Consider the following 21,035-nt stretch of genomic DNA (forward strand, 5'->3'; position numbering starts at 1 on the left):
CATCTGTAAAAAATGACCTGGAGAAGGAAATGGCAACCCGTTCCAGTATCTTTGCTAAGAAAACCCAAAAGGGATCATAAAGAGTCAGACATGACTGAAAAATGACCTAACAATAGACATTCAACTAAATCCTGGAGATGTAAAGAACAGCAAAAATATGATCCCTGACCTCAAGGAACTCATATTCTAATGGGGGAGACTACATTAAAATATGTATATACATAAAAGATCTATGTATTATAAATGGAAGGAAGCACAGGGTATATTTTATTTTTGTTATTATCTAGTCACTTGTATTAAAAAATACCAAAGTAGTTTGCCATTTCCATCTCCAGCTCACTTTATAGATGGGGAAATTGAGGCAAACAGGGTTAAGTGACTTGACCAGTATCACAGCTAGTAAGTATATGAGGCTGGATTTGAATTCAGGAAGATGAATTTTCCTGACTCCAGGCTTAGTATTCTATCTACTGCACTACCTAGCTACCTAATAATTTATTTATGTAACTGTTAGTAGCCCTGATTGTTACTTGAATTGACAGAAAAGACTAAACTATGATTTCCTTTCCAAGAATTTCATATGTAATTGGGATAAGCTGAGCAAATATCTCATCAAGAATTTATTATAGAACTTTTTGTGTTTTTTAAGCAAATATCCCATCAAGAGTTTATTTCTTTTCTTTTTATATTTTTTGGGGGGGTCTTATTTTCAGTATGAAGTATAAAGAGAAGAAAGATACGGAAGCCTTCAAAATATCTTCCAATTTACTTTTTTTGGCTAACTATTTAAATCCTTTTTCAAATTTAAGCTTGCTTTACTTATTATAGAGTTTGCTATCAAGGCTTGACTTACATCATACATACATAGGTATATTTAACTTCCTAACAAATGTTATAAACAGTATTGAAGAAACTCCTACATGCAAACATGATTATTTAAGAAATGATTTTTATTTACATAATTGCAGCTAGATTTTAGCAAATGTAACCAAAGTAGATTATATTGCTTTGAAGAAATTATTCAGAATCTTTTATGATTCCAAATTTCCCCCATCCCCCGAAGGCTTCATTTCAACAGCAGTATTCTCCCAAAGTTGATTGGTATATATCTACAAACTATAAAGAATATTACATTCTCTGAAGAATCAAAATTACAGGTCACCCACAAGGCATTAGAGAGATGTAGGGTAAGCATAAAGGGGATACATGAGTAGGGTAAGCATAAAGGGGATACATGAGCTACATCAAGGATAGCATATGACTTTATATTCTTCTCTTCTGTCTTTCTCTTTTATCACCTAATGACCTCTCAAGCTCCCATGAGTTTAATTATTTAATCTCTATATAGATGACTTATAGCTATGCATAGAATCTCTATCCGCACCACTAACTTTTTTTGGAAATTTTAGGTCTACTACAGTAGTCTCAAATCCAAAATTTTGTCCAAAACCAGAACGCATTGTCTTTCTACCTTTCTTCCAAATTTCTCTGTTACTATCTAGAGAGAGTATTGCCAGAATCACAAAATGGTGCTATCTTCACACCATCTCATTTCATTTAATCACTTGCCAGTCTTGTCATTTCCATCTGCACAATACCTATCTCTCACATAGATACTCTGGAGGGTAAGATTTCACCTGAACTATTGTGCTAGCCTCCTAATTTCAAATCTCCCCCCTTCTAAACTATTCTCCACTAAGCAGCTGAAAGGATATTCCTAAGGCACAGAGCTCCTCTTTATATGTCTTATGTATAGGCATCTATGTATGCATTTTCTCCCCTGATATAAGTAAGTTGTGGGCAAGTATTATTCTTATTTTTGTCATTGTGTTCCCAGTACTTAACACAGTGTCTACCACATAATTAGAACTTAGTAAGTATTTAATAATCGATTGATGTACCATTGGAAAATGAGATAACTCCTTTGGTAAGAGTAAAAGATGAGTGATTGATATCCAAGTAATGGAAGCAGACCTAAAGGAAACTCTCTAGCACATAGGGTAAAAGCCTATTAAAGGGAAATACTCTAGGAGGATTACCCATAAACATGAGATTGTTGGGAAAATTTTCTCTACCAAAAAAAACCTATTGGGAAACATACTCATCAGCTTGGATCTCTATGATGGGTCAAAGATAAATAGTGAAAATAAAAGAAAAGAAATGTATAAGCATGATGATAGCTTCAAGATAGCTTGTACTTAAAGGGTACAAATTTAATTTTTATAATTTTTTTTCAGGATATCTTAGAGCATGCCTTTTGGAGTTCTTATTTAGGATATTTAAGTAATGCATTTTACAAGCAAGGGAAGAATAGAGAAAACAGAAAATCATTCAAGGGAGAAAATAGAGACTTCTAAGGGAACATATACCATGTAGTTGGCAGAATTTGTCATTACAATGAGAAGACATATCCTGTTCAAGAACAAAGAGCAAAAGGAAATAACAATCAAGAAAGAGGAAATTTTAGGAAAAACTGCAAGATTGAGACAACTATTTAGGCAAGACTGAAGGTGTCTTATCCACTTTACATAGTTAATTTAATTTTATTTCTCCTTATTTTCCATTATTGGGCTACCATATAGTTGAGAGATTTCTACACTGTTATTAAGTTCTATTTTCCTATATATAAAAGATTTATCCATTGAAATGGAAGCGTACTCTATTCATTATACTACATACAGTCCAGCACAAAGCCAGAAATCTGAACCTGGCCTAAGACCCAAGTGACAGCAAAGATGAAATGTCCCAAAATCTGTGCATGAGTTCTAGAAGCAGCAAGACTGGTTTGAATAAAATTATGTAAAGTCTTAAAACTTCAATTTTATGGCATGGCATGTCATAGGATAGCTGGCAGTCAGGAATACCTTAGTTCAAATCCAGTCTTAAATACCCATTAGCTATATGACCTTGGTCAAGTTTCCTCAACTAGAAGAAGAACACCTCCCAATGTTGTTGTAAGGATCAGATGAAATAATCATGACAAGTAAAGTGCTCATCACAATGCCTGGTACATAGAATTCACTATATAAATGTAAGTTAATGTTGTGGTGGTGGTGGTTGTTTTTGTTACTGTGAAACAGGATCAACCTACTATTTTGGGACATGTATACCAGAACTCTAATCCAAAATGGCTCTTAAATTACCGAACAGAATGTCTGAAATTCTACTATTAAAATGTATTTCTTTAGGGGTTAGTGGCTTTTAAATATCATTTTTAACAGGAACTATGAAGACAGAATGATACCTGAGAAGGATAACCCTTGTCAATTACAGCTAATCAAAATAAGACCCTTTAAAAATGGAACGCTACAGATGTCAGGTCAGAACGTGTAATTCCATCCTCCCCTCTCCAAACAGACACAGACATTCTCTTTCTACTCAAGTCCACAAAACACTTGGCCAGATCTGAAGTGATCAGAGCTTGAGGCTCTCCTGGGGAACCAGGATTTGTACTAGAAGGGACTTGGATTTCTTCCCTGAAGTTTTGGGAGAGAGGGACGGCATATTTTAGTTTCAGAAGCATCTTCACCCCAAAAAAATCAATTTTTTTCAGTTGAGGGGTGCAAGGGGGTAAATGATATGCAATATCTTGATGTCAAATAAGGATGAGCAAGCCCCTTTGAAAAGTAAGTGAATAATGGTAAATGCAGGGGCATATAAGTGTCACAGTAGACAGAATGCTAGTGTAGAGTCAGGAGGAAGTGAGTTCAAAATAGACCTCAACCTTTAGTTTTGTGATCCTGGGCAAGTTATTTAACCTCAATTGCCTCAAAGAATAAATAATGATAAGTTCTTTGAAATCATAGGAGAGAAAAGAGATGAGGGTCCTTAGCCTCTACATCCTTAGTCTATGCTTTTCTTACCCTGTATTCATTCATGGAGTTTTATTCCCTATGCCAGCAAACCCTCTTTGAAAGAAAAGTTGCTAATGAAGTTATTTTTTGAGCTGGGGTTAGAGATCATGATAGTAGAGAACAGGAGCCTCATCCCTCTCTCAGACCTCCAATCTTATGTAAATAAATGGTGTGATTTTTATCAAAAAAACCAAAACAAAAAATAGAACTCCAGAGGAGGGGGACTGGAAATCTAATGAGGGGATAAAAGGTTCTAAAAAGGGAAGCTGAAAGTAACAAAGATAAACTTCCAAATATAATTTTATATAGGGCTAATTCTGTTTGTGCTTTTGAAACAGTTGTGCAATAGAGTAGAGAGGGACAGGAAGAGGGAATTCTCTCTCTCTCTCTCTCTCTCTCTCTCTCTCTCTCTCTCTCTCTCTCTCTCTCTCTCTCTCTCTCTTCTTCCCTCTCATCCTATGCTCTCACCCCCATCTTTCCCTCCTTCCTTCTCTCCCTCATTCTCAGGATATCTTCATACTATGAAGAAAACTAAGTATCAAGAAAGGAAAGGGTACATTATCCTGGCCATGAGAGAGACAAATAAAAAAAATTGGTTATATTCCATCTCTACCATCAATAACCTATTGAACTGTCTTACATTAATTCCCCCATTAGTAAAGAGAGAAAATCATAGTCATGATTTTCCTACTGCACAATAATTGTGAAGGTGAAGGAAGTTGCAAAGGTTAATGAGCTAACATCTACAAAGCTTATCAAGATCCCTAAAATAAAGGTGAAGTGGATTACTATTCTGCTTCTGAAACCTATCAAATATTTTCATAATAAAGTGAAATATTTGAACAAAGGATGAATAGTGGAAAAATTCTGAGTCCTATTACTACAATTCCATTTCATCTTTAGCCTACATAATAAGAAATAATATCAAGACAGTATTTTCATCTGAAGTCTTCCATCTAACCTGATAATTTCTTATCAATCTTTTTAATCCTCTATTCCTGAACAATATTCTGCCCTGAAATCTTTTCAAAATAATTCCAGCTGCAGTCCCAACTACCTTCTGAGCAGATAATGGATCATAGTATAAGATGGAACTCTAAACTTCTGAAAATCGATTGAGGTAGTAGCCAGACTTAAATGTTGTAATCTAATTAAAATCATTACCTATTTTCACCATTGATTGCATTATATGGTTTAGAGGAATGATTCCAAATATGCTGGATGCACCAGCATTTTAAGTGACTGTTAATCTGTTTAAGGAATCTATACTGTTGAGGAAACTTCACCCTGAGTTCTCTTATTTAATTGTGGAATGTTGTCTTTAAGGATAATCTGAATTGTAGTTTGAAAATTGTTGTGTCCAAGAGAGTTCCTAAAGTACAATAAACTTTTGCCTTTTTATTTTCTAACTTTCTTTTAAACAGATGCTGAGAATTAGAATAGTGTGATTAAGAGGGGGAAAAGAAACAAGCATTTATTAAATGTCTACTGTGTGCCAGCCACTGTGCCAAATACTTTGCAAAAGTTAGCCCTTTTGATCCTCACAATCATCTGTAAGGTAGGGTATTGTGATTATCCTCATTTTACAGTTGAGCTAACTGAGGCAGGTAGAAATTAAGTGTCTTACCCAAAGTCACACAGCTAATAAATATCTGAGGCTAGATTCCTGACCCCAGGGCAACTATTCTCTCCACTGGGTCACCTGCCTGTCCTCAAATTTAAGGAAGTTCTTTGAAGCCAAAATTGAAACAGTGACCTAAAGATTTATCTCTAAGGATTTATTTTTTGTTCAAAATGCAGAGTATTCTCCTACAAACTAAACATTTAAAAATTTTCTTCTTTCCTCTGACAAAAATCTTAATAAGAAACTTCATGTCATAAACTCACTGTAGGAAAAAATCAGGCTCCATAGGATACAGCCAGGCAACAAACAGGGGGGAAAAAATCAAAAGATGGCCAATTTAAACCTCCCAAAAAGAAAAGTGAAATACTTAGCCCAGCAGTACAAAAGACTTTTTTTAAAAATTCAGAACGATAGAGTTCTTCACATCTAGAAGTTCACATCAGAAATGACAGAAATGGAAGGAAAACTCAATTAAGAATATGAAACCTTCACATGTGCTTCTAGAAATGGGAACCCTTGATGAAAAGTCAGTAAGTGACAATGACATTCCAAAATATTGTCTGACTGCAATATTAGCCAGAACTTTAACCTCTTCAATCTTAAAACTTGAATTTTTTTACTTAATTATGGATGGATTTATTCGTTGAACAATGAAGCAGCTAAGTGATAGAGTGAATGAGCCACTGGACTTGGAGTCAGAAAGACTAATTCCAGTGTCAAAATTAGACATTTTGGGTGACTCTGGAAAGTTACTTAATCTTTCTTAATTAAATTATTCAATTAAGTAATTTTAATCTGCCTCAATATATTCATTTGTTAAATAGGGATAATAATATGACCTCCTTCTAAGGGTTGTATGAGAATAAAATGATATCTTTGTAAAGTGCAAACTATATAACTACTATTAATATTACAATTTAAGAATTACTCTATTTCCCACTAGATAAGACCAAAGAATGTTGAATAAACAATTCTCAAAAGAAATGCAAATGACTGGCAACTATATGAAAAAATGTTCCAAATCATTAATAAAAAGAAAAATCCAAATTTAAAAAAAAATTAGACTTCACCTCACATCCAGAAAATTGGCAAAAAATTATAAAAGATGAGAATTGAAGATGTTATAGAAAGATAAGTTCATTGAATTATTTGTGGGATTGTGAAATAGTACAACCATTCCAGAAAAGTTGAAATTATGCAAATTGAATAATTACATTATCCATATCTTTTTGCCCAAAGATTCTACTACTAGACATATATCCCAAGAGGATCACTGAGAGAAAATATGCATATCTTTAAAATAGTTATAACACCTCCTTTTTCTCATAAATAGAAATTAGAAACAAATGACCATACATTAGGCATGAATCAGGAAATGGCTGAACACATCAAATACAAGATTGAAATAAAATATTAATGTATTGTTAATAGCAATAAGCATGAAAAATACACACACAGAAAGAGTAACATGAAATGATGCAAAGTAAGGGGAGTAAAAAAAAACAATGTACATAAAATACCAAAAGTCACAAAACAAAAGGGAAAATCAAGACAAAAATTCAGAAAATAATGAGGTCAAAACATCTACAGCAAAGGCTCCAAGGCAGAGGACAAAAAGGGCAATTTTGAATTGAACACAAGTCCAAAAAGAATTTCTGAAAGTTTTTAAAATTAGGTAAAGAAATAAGAGCAAAATACATACATACATACATACACACACACACACACACACACACACACAAAGACAATAAACAGTTTGGTAAAATAGGCACAAAAATGATGAAGAATATAACACCTTAAAAAACAGAACTGCTCTAAAGGCAAGAGGTTCAAAAATTCATTGATGAAAATGACTCTTTAAAAAGCAGAATTGGTCGAATAGAAAAAGGTAAAAAAGTTCACAAAAGAAAATAATTTCTTAAATATTATGAGTGAAAGCTAATGACTCTATGAGATAGCAGGAAATAATAAAATCAACTAAAAAAGATTTTAAAATAAAAATATGAAATAATTCATTGCAAAGACAACAGACTTGGGAAATAGATCAAGGAAATATAATAATAATAAATATAATCAAGGACTACCTGTAAGTCATGATCAAAGAAAGAGTTCAGACATCATATTTCATACATTATGAACAAAAATGGACCCAATATCCTAGAACCAGAGGGTAAAATAAAAATTGAAAGAATTTGAGATCCAAAAATGAAAACATCATAGCCAAATTACAGAGTTCCCAGGTCAAAGAAAAAATGCTTCAAGTAGTCAAAAAGAAATGATTTAAATACCCATGGAGCCATAGTTAGAACCACACAAGATTTGGCAGCTACTATATTTTTTAAAATGGAGGGCTTCAAATATGATACATGGAAAAGAAAAAGTGTTACAGGAGCCACCTGTTAGTGGCTGCTGGGGAAGTGAGAGAATGTTAAAGATACAAGGAGACTGAGGGGCAGTTGCTTTCTCTGACCTCTCTCCTCTTGCCTCCAATTTATTTCATTCCCAATTTACAAGCAACATCTGCATCAGTAAAGGTTGATTTGCAGTTCCTTCAAGTGTGTTATGATTCATAGCTATGGGAGCTTTCCTAGAACCAGCCCACCCCTTAATGGTACACTCCCCTTTAACCCTTTACAGGCTTTTTGGGCTTCCACACTTAGGTGTGTTCCTAACAACAACAAAAAAAAACTGAATAAAATCCTTCAAGGAAAAAAATAAACACTTAATGAAATAGAGGACTTTCAAACATTTTGAATAAAATGACCAAAACTGAATAGCAAACTTTACTCTCAAACACAAGACTCTTAAAAAAAAAAAAAAAGCATCAAAACAATTTGGTAGTGGCTAAGAAACAGAGCAACTGGTAGATCAGCGGAATAGATTAGGGGTGCAAAATAAGCAGAGTAATCTAATGTTTCATAAACTCAAAGATTCAAACTTTTGGGGTAAGAACTCACTATTTGATAAAAATTGCTGGGAAAACTAGAAAACAGTTTGGCAGAAATTGGCAGAGACCAGCATCTCCCAGGCTGAAATTGATAAATGACTTAGATATAAAGGATAATAGCATTAGTAAATTAGGAGAGCATGGAAAAATGTATGTCAGATCTATGACTAAGGGAAGAGTTTATGACCAAACAATAGATAGAAAGCATCAAGGGAAATAAAATGGATAATTTTGATGACATAAAATTAAAGAGCTTTTCTACAAACAAAACTAATGTAGTCAACCTAGAAGGAAAATAGAAAATGGGGTAGGAGGGATAGGGGATTGAACTTATAGCAAATTTCTCTGATAAAGGCTTCTTTCTCAAATACATAAATAACTAAAGAAGCTACTAATAGTCACATAAAAATGTTCTAAATTACTGCTAATTAGAGAGATGCAAATTAAAACAACTGTGACATACCACTTCACACCTATCAGATTGGTTAACATGACAAAAGGAAATGATGAAGGGGATGTAGAAAAATTGGAACACCAATAAAGTTATAAACTAGTCCAGTCTTTCTAGAGAAAAATTTGGAACCATATCCGAAGGGCTATAAAATTGTGCATAGCCTTTGACCCTGAAATTCCAGTACTAGGTCTGTATCTCTAGGACAAGGGAAAATGACCTCTTTGTACAAAAATATTTCTGACAGATATTTTTTTGATGGGGGCAAATAACAGGAACCTGATGGGATATCCATCAATTAGGGAATGGCTGAACAAGTTAATGGAATTTCATTGTGATATAAAAAATGAAAATCAGGATGTTTCAATAATAACAAAAACAAAATCAGGAAGACATATAAACTGATGCAAAGGGAAATGAGTATAACCAGGAGAACACTGTACACAATGATCAACTGTGAAAGACTTAGCTATTCTAGTCAATGATCCATCTGAAAGACTTATAATGAAAAATGCTATCAGCCCCAGAGAAAGAACTGATAGAGTCTGAAAGCAGATTGAAGCATGCTTTTAAAAAAAAGCATTTCTGTGTTTTCTTTTGAAATTTGGATAATGTGTATATTTATTTTGTATTACTTTTCATCTATAATCAATATCAAATTTCATGCCTTCTCAAGAAAGAGGCCAAAGCAGAAAGGAAGGAGAGAATTTGAAATTAATTTTTTTTAAATGAATGTTTAAAAAAATTACATATAATTGAGAAACATTTAATAAAATGAAAGATCATTTAAAAAAAATATCAAAGCCAGAAATCAGGTTCCCTAACTATTAGTTCAGGGATCATTTACACCTAGGCCCTATCTGTGCAATAATGGGCAACTATCTGTGGTAGCGAAAATGAACAGCTGTGAAGATTTCTTTAAAAAGGAATGAGACCTTCTTATAAAGGATATCAAACATTCACTTCAACCAGAGTACAATGCCTTATTTTTGGAAAGCTTTCAACCAAAATAATTGATTAGGAACTAAACATAAAATTTCGATCTTTTTACATGACAATAATTAACCTTTACATAAAAAACATGTATAAAATGACACCAAAGAGAAAGCTGGAAAATAAGTACTAAAGATATACAGAGAGGCTGATTTCTTTTCTAGTCCCACCTCTGCTTTTCTTCTCTTTCCATGCTATAATCGTTGGCCAAAACCAAATTTGAATAAAATAAATATTTGTTTATGTGGAAAGTCTGATAGCAGTACTCTATGGAAATAGAAAATATCATTTGCCTCAAGAAATATTCAAAAGGTTTGGAGGATGACAATATTTGTCAATTAACTGAAAGGAAACAGGGTTGAAGAAGCAATCTCTTTGAGCTAAGATGACAGAAAACCAAGTCTCTGAAAATAAATGTCATAATCAATTCATCCTCAATTATTATGGATTGAGAAATTCTTCTAAATTAGTGCCGGGAGTCACCTGTTCACCTTGTGCAAACAGCAGCAGTAAAATTCATTAAATCAGCATTCATTCTTGGGAAATTGCTTTTAAGTCACTGAATGACAAATCATTCAAACAAGTAAATACTAATTTTATTATTGATGCAAAATCATTTTAATTTTCACATCTTTATTGCTGCAGAGTTATTGTTAATGCGGTCATTTATTTTTATTACTTTGTCAGTTCATTTTTTACATACAAAATAATTTATATGCCAAATCATATAGTATTTGTATTTTCTATAATTATAACTATACTTACATGCTTGAATGACAGTGTTAATGGCACTAACCCCCCTTCCCCCCTCAAAAAAAAAAAAACCACTAGCAATGCCATTAACAAAATCTCTGAACAGGTGCTTTTATAGCATCAAGTATTAGGGATGCTAAATTAATCATTTAGAAATTACCTGACTTTGTAATTCACTTTGCTGCTTCAGTCGAAGGTTTTCAGGTGTGTCTGCCACTGTAGTGAAGGACTGCTTTGGGTAGTGGCTAAAAAAAAATGAAAGGTAAAATTAGCGTATCAATATTTAAATATGCTGAAGGTCAATTATATAATTTTATAATTATATATCCCAGAGAACAAAAAAAAAAAAAAAACCTCAAATAAAACAGGTAGGAAAAGCCTAATAAAATACAATTGGTTTGTAACAAGATTATAGTATATTATTTCAGTATATTTATATGTGAAACATAAACCCATCTAATAATAACTGATATTTAAAGCCTTTTTATCATTTGCAAAACATTTTACAGACATTATATCAGCTGAACCTAATAATAATATTGTGCGATATATACCAATAAAAAGAATTGCTAGGGAAGAAGTATTTAAGGATAAGAAGTATTTAAGGAAAAAATATTTATTAAGGAGGTGTATTTTTACTAGGAACTTTTACCAATAATAACTCATCTGATCCTCATAACACCCCAGGAGGTAGGTAAGATGATTCCCATTTTTCTATGGAGCAAATTAACACTGACAGAGATTAAACAATTTGCTCCAAGATCACACAACTAGTAAGTGTCCAAGGCTGGTTTTAAACTTCTTCCTGACTCCAGTGCACCATTCATTATACCATCTTGCTGCTTCATACTACAAACATTATTACCATTTGGGAGCAGCTAGGTAGCCATAGTTATAGGGTGGTAGACTGGAGTCAGGAAGATTCATATTCCTGAGTTCAAATCTGGCCTCAGGCACCTGTGTGACCCTGAACAAGTTCACTTAGCCCTTGTTTGCTTCAATTTCTTCATCTGTAAAATGATCTGGAAAAGAAAATGACAAATGACTTTGGTTTCTTGGGCAAAGAAAAGCTTTGCCAAGAAAATCCCAAATTGAGTCACAGAGAGTCAGACAAGATTGAAATAATAATAACATAACTTTATTTTCAATTTAGTATTCTATTTTCCCCAAAATTATTCATAAAAACAATTTTTGACATTCATCTTTTAAAATTTTAAATTCCAAATTCTCTTTATTCTCTTGCTCCTTTATCCTCCTAATTGAGAAGACCAATTTGATATAGGACATACATTTTCAGTCTTACAAAACATATTCCATAAGTTATGTTGTGAAAGAAAACAGAAGAAAAAATTAAGGTTTTAAAAAAAAGAGATGCTTCAATTTGCATTCAGACTTTATCAGTTCTTTCTCTAAGGGTGGATAGCATTTTTCATAAGACCTTCCAAACTACCTTGGTTTATTATATTGCTGATTATAGTTAAGTCATTTACAATTGATCACCATGCAGTGTTGTTGTTGCTGTGTACAATGTTCTCCTGTTTCTGCCTCACTTTAGTTTCTATCAGTTCATGTAATTCTTTCCAGGTTTTTCTGAAATCATAGCATAATGGTATTCCACCAAAATCACATACCACTTGTTTGGCCATTTCCTTATTGATGCCTCAATTTTCAATTCTTTGTCATACCAAAAAGAGCTGTTGTAAATATTTTTCTACATTTTTTAATCTCTTTGGGATATAGAACTGCTAATAATATTGCTGGATCAAAGGGTATATACATAATTTTATTTCCTTTGGACAATTACAAATTGCTTTCCAGAATGGTTGAATCAATTTACAACTCTAACAACAGTGCATTAGTGTCTTAATTTTCTCCCCAAAATTCCCTCCAAAAATTTTCATTTTCCTTTCTGTCACATTAGCCAATCTGATAAGTGTAAGATGATTCCTCACAACTGTTTTTAATTTTCAATTCTCTAATCAGTAGCCATCTAGAGCATTTTTTCATATGATTATAGATAGTTATTTCTTCTAAAACTACCTGTTCCTACTTTGACCATTTACCAACTGAAGAATGGCTCTCTGATTCAGTTATCTATATATTTGAGAAATAAAACTTTTACCAGATAAACCTGCCATAAATTTTTTTCACAATTATGATTACTGTGTTATTAATTTTATCCTCTTTTCCCCCCTGTTTATTTTCTTCTCTCTTCCTTCTCACTCTGTTCATCCTCAAACACAGTTTTCTACAGAGAAATACTATTTAAATTCTAAAATAGTAATCAATGCAAGGAGTTATTATTTGGAAGGATAGATCCAAAATCATGATTAGTAGTAGTCTTTTCCACAAGTCAGCTTGTAGTTTCTGACTGTTATGTACAGGGTCTATTACTGTTTATGATTGTCACAAACTTTTCAGCTTAGAATTCTAACTAAAAAATGGGAAGATCTATATGCTGCTATTATTTTCCAACCATCCACCTTTAAGCCATAATATCTGAAGATATGTCCTCATTAAAACATTTATTTTTCTTCAACATTACTTGCTTAGAGTCACTCCATTTCAACTAATCATAAGAAAATTAACTGACATCTTACTTTTATGGCATCTATCAGATTGTAAGCTCCATGATAGCAAAGACCATGTGTGTTAGATTTCCTATTTCTCTCAATGTTAAGCATGACACTCTATACACACTATTTGAAAATGTCTGTTGAATAAATAAATAAATATTAGTATAGCTATTATTTAAAGCTAAAATAGTGCCAAGGCACTGTTTTAAAAACATAGCTTACTGATTCCAATGCATTGTTGCAGTTATGAACTGATGCAACCATTCTGGAGAGCAACCTAGAACTATGTCCAAAGAGCAATCCAACTGTGTATACCTTTTGACCCCGAAATACCACTACTAGAGATCTATATTCTAAAGAGATTTTTCAAAAATGATAGGAAAAGGAGAAAGAACCTTCTTGTACAAAAATATCATAGCAACTCTTTTTGTGGTGGCAAAGAATTGGAAATTGAGGAGATGCCCATCATTTTGAGGAATGCCTGAACAAGCTGTGGTATATAACTTTGATGTAATATTGTTACACTGTAAGAAATGACAAGCAGGATGATTTTGGGGGAAAAACTAGAAAGACTTATTGGTATAAACTGAAGGAAACAGAACCAGAAGAATATTGTACACAGTTAAGTGAAATACTGTCTACTGATAAGCTATAGAAAGACTTGGCTAGTCTCATCAATAAAATTATCCCAGACAATTCCAAAACTCATAATGAAAAATGCTATCCACACTCAGAGAAAGAATTGCTAGATTCTGGATGCAGATTGAAGCATATTATTTTTAGTTTCCTTATTTTTATGTTTTTTTTCTTTTGTTCTATTTCTTCTTTCACAACATGCTAATATGGAAATACATTTTACACAACTGCACATAAAACATATATATATATATATACATATATATATATATATCAAATTGTTCACCATTTTGAAAGGAAGGGAAGAAGAAATTTTGCAATTTAAATTTTTTTCAATAAATTTGAAATTTGTCTTTCCACGTAATTGGAAAAAATAAAATACAATAAAACAGGAAAAAAGAAAAATATAGCCAACTTGCCAGATGTGAAATTGGCAAACCATAGTCCCAAATTTATAAATGTGCTATGTAAATGAAATACAAAATTATTGAAAGAGAAAAAAAGAAAAAACTGAAGTGTATATCTCTACCATACTATCTTTTATAATTGTAACTTTTTAATGATTCATTAATTATAGTTTAATCTATAATGGTTTATAAAATGATTCATTAATTGTGGTTTAATCTATAATGGTTTATAAAATCTTCTCCTAGAGGAATATAATGGGGGAGAAAAAAATCTTACAAACATCTGATCATGAAAAAGAGAACCAACCTAATATTAATAATTTTAAAAATCAGTTTTTGGAGGTGAAAGGAACATATATTAGAAGTTACTAATGTTCCTGGATTCCAAAACGCTAAGGATTCGAGTTTTCTTCCAAGGTGCCAAAATAAAATTTCTTGGTTCTGTTTCAATTTAATAAATCTAACAAGAATTAAGATCTACTGCATGCAAAAAAAAAAAAGAAAAGAAAAAGAAAAAGAAAAAAAAACTTTAAGCTAAGCCCTAGGAGAGTTATAAAGTTGGAGGTAAGATGGCTTAGCTTTCATGGAGCTGACAGTCTCAAAGAAGGATATGACCTAGATGTGAATACCTGTAGTACAAAATCATAAGTAAGTGTACCCAAGTAGAGAAAGCAAAGGTGATGATGAAGTCTGAAAGGAAAAATACTCAGGGCAACAGTAACCAAGAAGATTTTTTTTTCAAAATTCTGTAAAACAAATCATGGCAGAGGTTCAAAAAAAACCTCTTTAGACATTATTTAATCCAATGAAGAAGATGTATACCTCATAGACCAGGTTTAAAAAAAAAAAGCATAGCAGTTTAAATGAAAAATATTTTGGGTAACTGATAATAACAACAAATAATAATAACAATAATAATAATAATAATTGAGGCAGTTAAGTGACAGAGTAGGTATATTACTAGGCTGGAAGTCAGAAAGAACTGAGTTCATATAGTACTCAGATACTTATTAGCTGTATGGCCCTACACAAGACATTTAAATCTCTTTATCTCAGTTTCCTCATATGTAAAATGGAGATAAAAATAGCATCTATCTCTCATAGTTATTGTCAGCATTAAAAGAGATATTTGTAAAGTGTTATATAAACCTCAAAACTATCTCTTTATACACACACATGCTATATATATATATATATATATATATATATATATATACATATATATATATATATGTCAGCTGCTGTTTTAATTATCATTATTAATATATGATGCATAAAGCAATTGAAATCTTGTAGAAAAGATTGAGGCAGGAGGATGATATTCAAGAATCCAGTAAATAATGCAATATGATCCTGAATCTTTTTTTTCAAATGAACAAAGCATGACTAGGAAAACTACATAAACAATGACAATAGTAATATGAAGGAAAACAATTTTGAAAGGTTTCAGAAATGTGGCCAAAGCAGAGAACAATAATAATTTCAAATGACAAGTGATAATGTCTGTTCTGCCTCTTGAGAGAGGAGTGATGGACTGAAGATATAGAGTGAGATCTGCCTTCTCAGACACAACTAACGTGTTGATTTGTTTTGTTATACTGCAGATTAGAAAAGGAACAGACTTTTCTAGTGAGGGAGAGCAGAGGGAATAGGTTAAGTAGTGACATATATTTTTTAAAATTAGGTAACATTTTATAATGCTTTACAAATACTATTTGATTTCATCTTCACAGAATTATTATCATTCCAATTTTATATGTGAGGAAACTAAATAATACAGAGTTAAATCACTTGCCTGGGGTCTGACGGTTGGTAAGTGTCTGAGGCTGGATTTGAACTCAAGTTTCCCAACTCTGGGCCTAATGCTTCATCCATTTCACCACTTAGGGGTCTCACAAAAAGAGCCTCAATAAAACATTTTAAATGCATAACTTATAACAAAAAAGCTAAAGGAATAAAATAATTGAGTAGCTTGGTGCTATCCTTAAGAAGTATGAATACATTTATTCATATAGTTTAAGAAAAATTGTATATGTATTGTCTGTATCATATGCATATGTATATGTAAAGATACAGGTGGTTAAATCTATACATTAAAAAATAAACTGTATATGTATGTATTATTTACAATGTTTGTCATATATGTTTGTATTATTTTTTATTTATGTATAACTATGCATAGATATAAAAATATATCTATACTGTTTAAGAAAAAAATTTGTACAGAAAAGTTAACAGTTTCACATATAAGCTTCTTGGGATCTTTTTGTATATTAAAATATTTGTGTTTATTGATGATTGTTAAGGTCACTATGAAAAGAAAAATTGGACTTAAAATTTTTAATTAAAAAAATAACAGTAAGGGAAGAGGAAAATAAGGAGGATAAGAAGGGACCCAGTCTGCCGGTATACTCAGAGAAAGTTTAAAAAGTAAATAAATAAATGTAGCAATGGTTACATAAGGAGTGAAGGGTTGAAAGGAGGTAGAGTAATGTATTTAAATAGATCAAACTAACCACAGAATCTACAGTACCATCCATATTACAGGAAAGAGAAGCACAGAGAAGGAACATTTAGGCTTTGGATCTTCAGAAGGTCAAGGCCAATGTGAAAAGAAAATTAGAAGAATATCAGACATCAATAAAAGTTAATTGCCTTAAAATCAGAGGACAGTGAAAATAACAGAAATTTAAATATATTAAATATAATGATTATAGATTCATAATCAATATAGCTAACATAAAGGATACCTATATTTCAAATATCAGAGCCACTATACCTCAGGGTTTCTATCCATTGCAACTGGAGGATTTGACTGTGAAACTCTGGTGTCAAACCAATTTGTATTATGCAGTGATTTATATATGAGCCACTTCAAGAATGGCATATTATTCCTTCCAGAGGTGGGGTTTATTAAGATTTAATAATATATTGCCATTTTTTGAGAAAATGCAACCTTACCTTTTAAAAGCATTTAGAAGTCAAAAGTTCTGACCTAGTGCCACCAGAAGTATAAAATTTCATTACTGTACTTGCTTTCCATCCCTGCTTTTTTTATTCAAGTGAAGGCCAAGACTAGAGGATTTGCTGTGGACTACTTTTTTTGGCTTTCTGATTCTAACAAAAGATGACATTTCACCTGAGGGCCAATATCCTGAATGTTGAGGAATTTTCACTTTAATTGGATTTTGCTGTTATGGAAGAAAAATATTTCTGCATTTCATAAGAATTGTATTTTTAAGACAGCAAAGTTTGACAACATTTTAAATATCTTTCCCAAATCTGAACCAAATCATTTTTGTAATACCAATGATTATCACTAATATGTTTGTTGTTTACCTTTCTAAAACACTTTTATATATTTTATCTCATTTGATTTTCATTTGTAGATTCATTCAAGTGCCTACTATGTGCCAAGCCCAGCACTTGGCACTGCCAAAAACACAAAGATAAAAACAAGATAGCTTCGATCTATGTAACAGCTGTCTTTCTATTATGTCACTATTCCTATCTTTCTTAGATCACTTATTTTTTTCTATTAATCTTTATTAAGCACTTACTACTTCAGAAGCACTAGGCTACCAAAAAAAGCGCCTCTGCACATGAAGTGATTGATTATATTCTATCGAGAAAAGACAACATGAATAAAAACAAGCAAATGAAAAATATATACAAAATTATTTCAGAGAGGACACTAGAACTGGAGTAGAGCAGAATAACTACTGGGAGACTCAGAATAAGATTCACATAATTGGTAGCACAACCTGAGCCATACCAATAATTCTCTCCCAGCAGCTATGTGAGATAAATCAGGACAGAATTATCATCTACATGCAACAGAGAAGGAAATCTAAGCATGGAGAGGTTAAATGAATTGATTGCAATCACACACCCAGTAATTGTCAAAAGAATCCAACTTCTGCCTTAAGATCTTAAAACTAATATTCTTTTTGCTATGATGCCTATTTCTAAATGATAATTATTTCAATGACTGCCACTGAAACTATTTTATCTGCTGTTATCAATCATGAAATGTTATGAAATTTGAAACTTAATGTCCATGCTAATACAATTTAAAAGCTAACAAGACAATTAAAGTCTTATCCATATCACAGTCATTAAGACTTTCATCAGGCTTAGAAACACACAAGCCAGAACTCATGATTTAATCCTACACTGACAACAATTGATCCACTAATTCATTAAAAATATTTATTAAGCGTGTGCTTAATAATAACAATGGACATTTATCAGGATTACAAAGAGTTTTTCAAATGTCATCTCATTAGAGTTTCAGAATAGCTCTATAAAATATGTAACATAGGAGACACTAGAAAATGGGAAAGAAATAATACATTTGCCATCAAAGAAAGGATCTCTCACTTACTACCTGTGTGACCTTGAACAAGTTAGTTAAATCTTCAGAATCCGTTTCCTTTCATATCAAAGGAAAGTTCTGAATTCTATGAATGTAAGCATCATTTATATTCATTTACATGTGAAAAAATGAAGTGATTTACCCAAGTTTACACAGCTAATAAGTAGCAAAGGCATGCATTTTACTAAAATCCCTAAATTTTTTCCATACAAAAGTGTCCATGTCTTTTTATAAAGTGTTGGTATCTTCCACACTAAAATACTTCCATGATATGAACAATTTGGAAATTCTATCCAATGATACAGATTGTAAGCCTTCCAAACACACATGTCCTCTCAGAAGTTTGTAATAGGGGGGAAATCTCCCAAAGCTTGCTTCCTCCCAACATCACAAGGATGGAACTCTGACTACCTAGCATTTCGTAATCATCCTTTATTCCTGCTTCTCTTTCAGATTTCCTCTTTCCTTACATGTTAACAGCCTGTTCACATTATGCACCCTTCCATCATCCATTTTAGGATACCCCTCCTTTATACTTTGGGGGCAGATCTCATAGCCATATAGCAACAAAATATATTGAAAATATAGACTTCTGCTATTTTAGGAAGATTAGGATGAGCAAAAATGCTTTCAATTTCCCAAAAGCTATCCAGTCCACTTGCCTTCTCCTTTTTCAAATTTTCACCCAGATCACTGTGCATCTATTTGTCTATCAAATACATGCATACAGTTGGAAATGTTCTAGAGGGTATCCATTCTGATGCATGCTGAAAACCGGATAATAGATATTCTATATCCAGTTGGTCTTTCCTATACAGATGGGCAGTCCAAATATTTTCCAGGAGGTTCTGCAGTGTCCTGTGATTTGATGCAATCAACACAATGTCATACACAAACAGGAACATCTCAAGTACTTTATCATCCACAGAAAGATCTGAATTGAATATCTTTCGTGATAATGATGAATACTTTGAACACATATAGATCTGTCTTTTTCATTCCTTGACCAATAATCATTATCAGAATCTGAACAGATTTCTTCCTGTTGTTCCATTTTCTACAGAATCATGAATGATCTTAACATGTGATGAGAAATCCATTATTGTAAAAGAGTCAAGGGCCAACTTCTGATTCCTTTGAGTATCAAGAGATCATTTTTCCCCACCCCTTCACTTTATAGATAAGGATTTGCCTACAGTCACAAATGTAGTCTATCACAGAGTTGGGACCCAAGTCCATGTCTTACAACTCTAAAACCAGTATTCTCTCAATATGGCACACTATCTTTCCAGGGAATTAGGTTAATTTTTGATAAGTTGGATTTGGGGTGAAAATATCTAGCAGGCAGATGAAAATATAGGGTTCTATCTCTTGGAAGAGTTTGGAGATAGAACATAAATTTTTGAATCATTCACATATATGTTATAATTAAAGCCTTGGGCATGTGTTCACTAAGGGAAAGAATAGAGAAATAAAAAGTCTCTAAATGGAACTTTAGGATGTCATCTATACTTTAGGAATAAAAAGAGAATGTGAAGCTGGCAGGAAAGCAGCAATCAGGGAGATAGAAGATTCCGAGACTAAAAGAATCTATAGAACCTATAGAAAGAAAAAGTATCAAGAAAGAGAATCTGGTCACCAGCAATAAAAGAAATCATAACAGACAAATACGGGGTGGGGAGTAGGTGGGAGCTATTGTATTTCTCAATCAGTATTTCATTAGTGACCTTCAAGAGAATTCTTTCAATAGAATGGCTGGGACAGAAGAGAAACTATAAATGATTTAAGTGTAAGTGGGTGATGGGGAAGTGAGGATAGTAAGTAAAGAAAGAGAAAAGGAGGAAAGATAGAAAAATTGTTTGCAGAAGCAAGAAGTCAAAGGAAGTGTTTGTTTAGGGATAAAATAGATATGGTAATATCTATAGACTGGCAGAAGAAACATTAGAGTGGGAAATAATAATACATATATGAATTTAAATTAAATCTGAGCATAGGAAGAAAAGTAAGACTATTCCCAGGGATAGATTTCAAAAGCAGTTGTGGCAGGATGAGATTAAGAAAACTACTAGTAATCTGAAGAAAGACACTGAAAGAACATATCTGGCTAATGGATATAGCAGAAAAGATGACCTCTTTATCTCCCAATTAATGGTAATAAAAAAGAAACATGGGGAATGAAATATGATGAATATATAAAAATGTATATATACAAATATATAGATATATGTATGTAGGTAGATGTATGAAATTTTTGGTCACAGAATTAGACAAGAGTTTAAAAAAAAAGGATTGTGGAGATTATTGAATCCAATCATTTAAATTTACAGGTGAGTAACCCAAAGTAACCCAAAGAGGTTATATTACTTACCTGAGATCATATATCTAGGAAAAATATGAGACAGAATTCAAATCCATA

The 21,035-nt window shown here is 32.4% G+C and overlaps 1 protein-coding gene across 2 annotated transcripts in view; it reads right to left on the bottom strand.

Moving 5' to 3' along the window:
* Window positions 1-21,035, bottom strand: part of NEBL (nebulette) — a 464,176-nt gene that overhangs the window by 278,833 nt on the left and 164,308 nt on the right. For both annotated transcript variants that reach the window (XM_074266882.1, XM_074266881.1), the window contains exon 3: window positions 10,783-10,867. In XM_074266882.1, coding sequence (XP_074122983.1) covers window positions 10,783-10,867 — 85 coding nt within the window. The remainder of the gene's footprint in view (window positions 1-10,782; window positions 10,868-21,035) is intronic.

This window comes from Sminthopsis crassicaudata, chromosome 5 (assembly GCF_048593235.1).
Source record: "Sminthopsis crassicaudata isolate SCR6 chromosome 5, ASM4859323v1, whole genome shotgun sequence".
Lineage (NCBI taxonomy): Eukaryota > Metazoa > Chordata > Mammalia > Dasyuromorphia > Dasyuridae > Sminthopsis > Sminthopsis crassicaudata.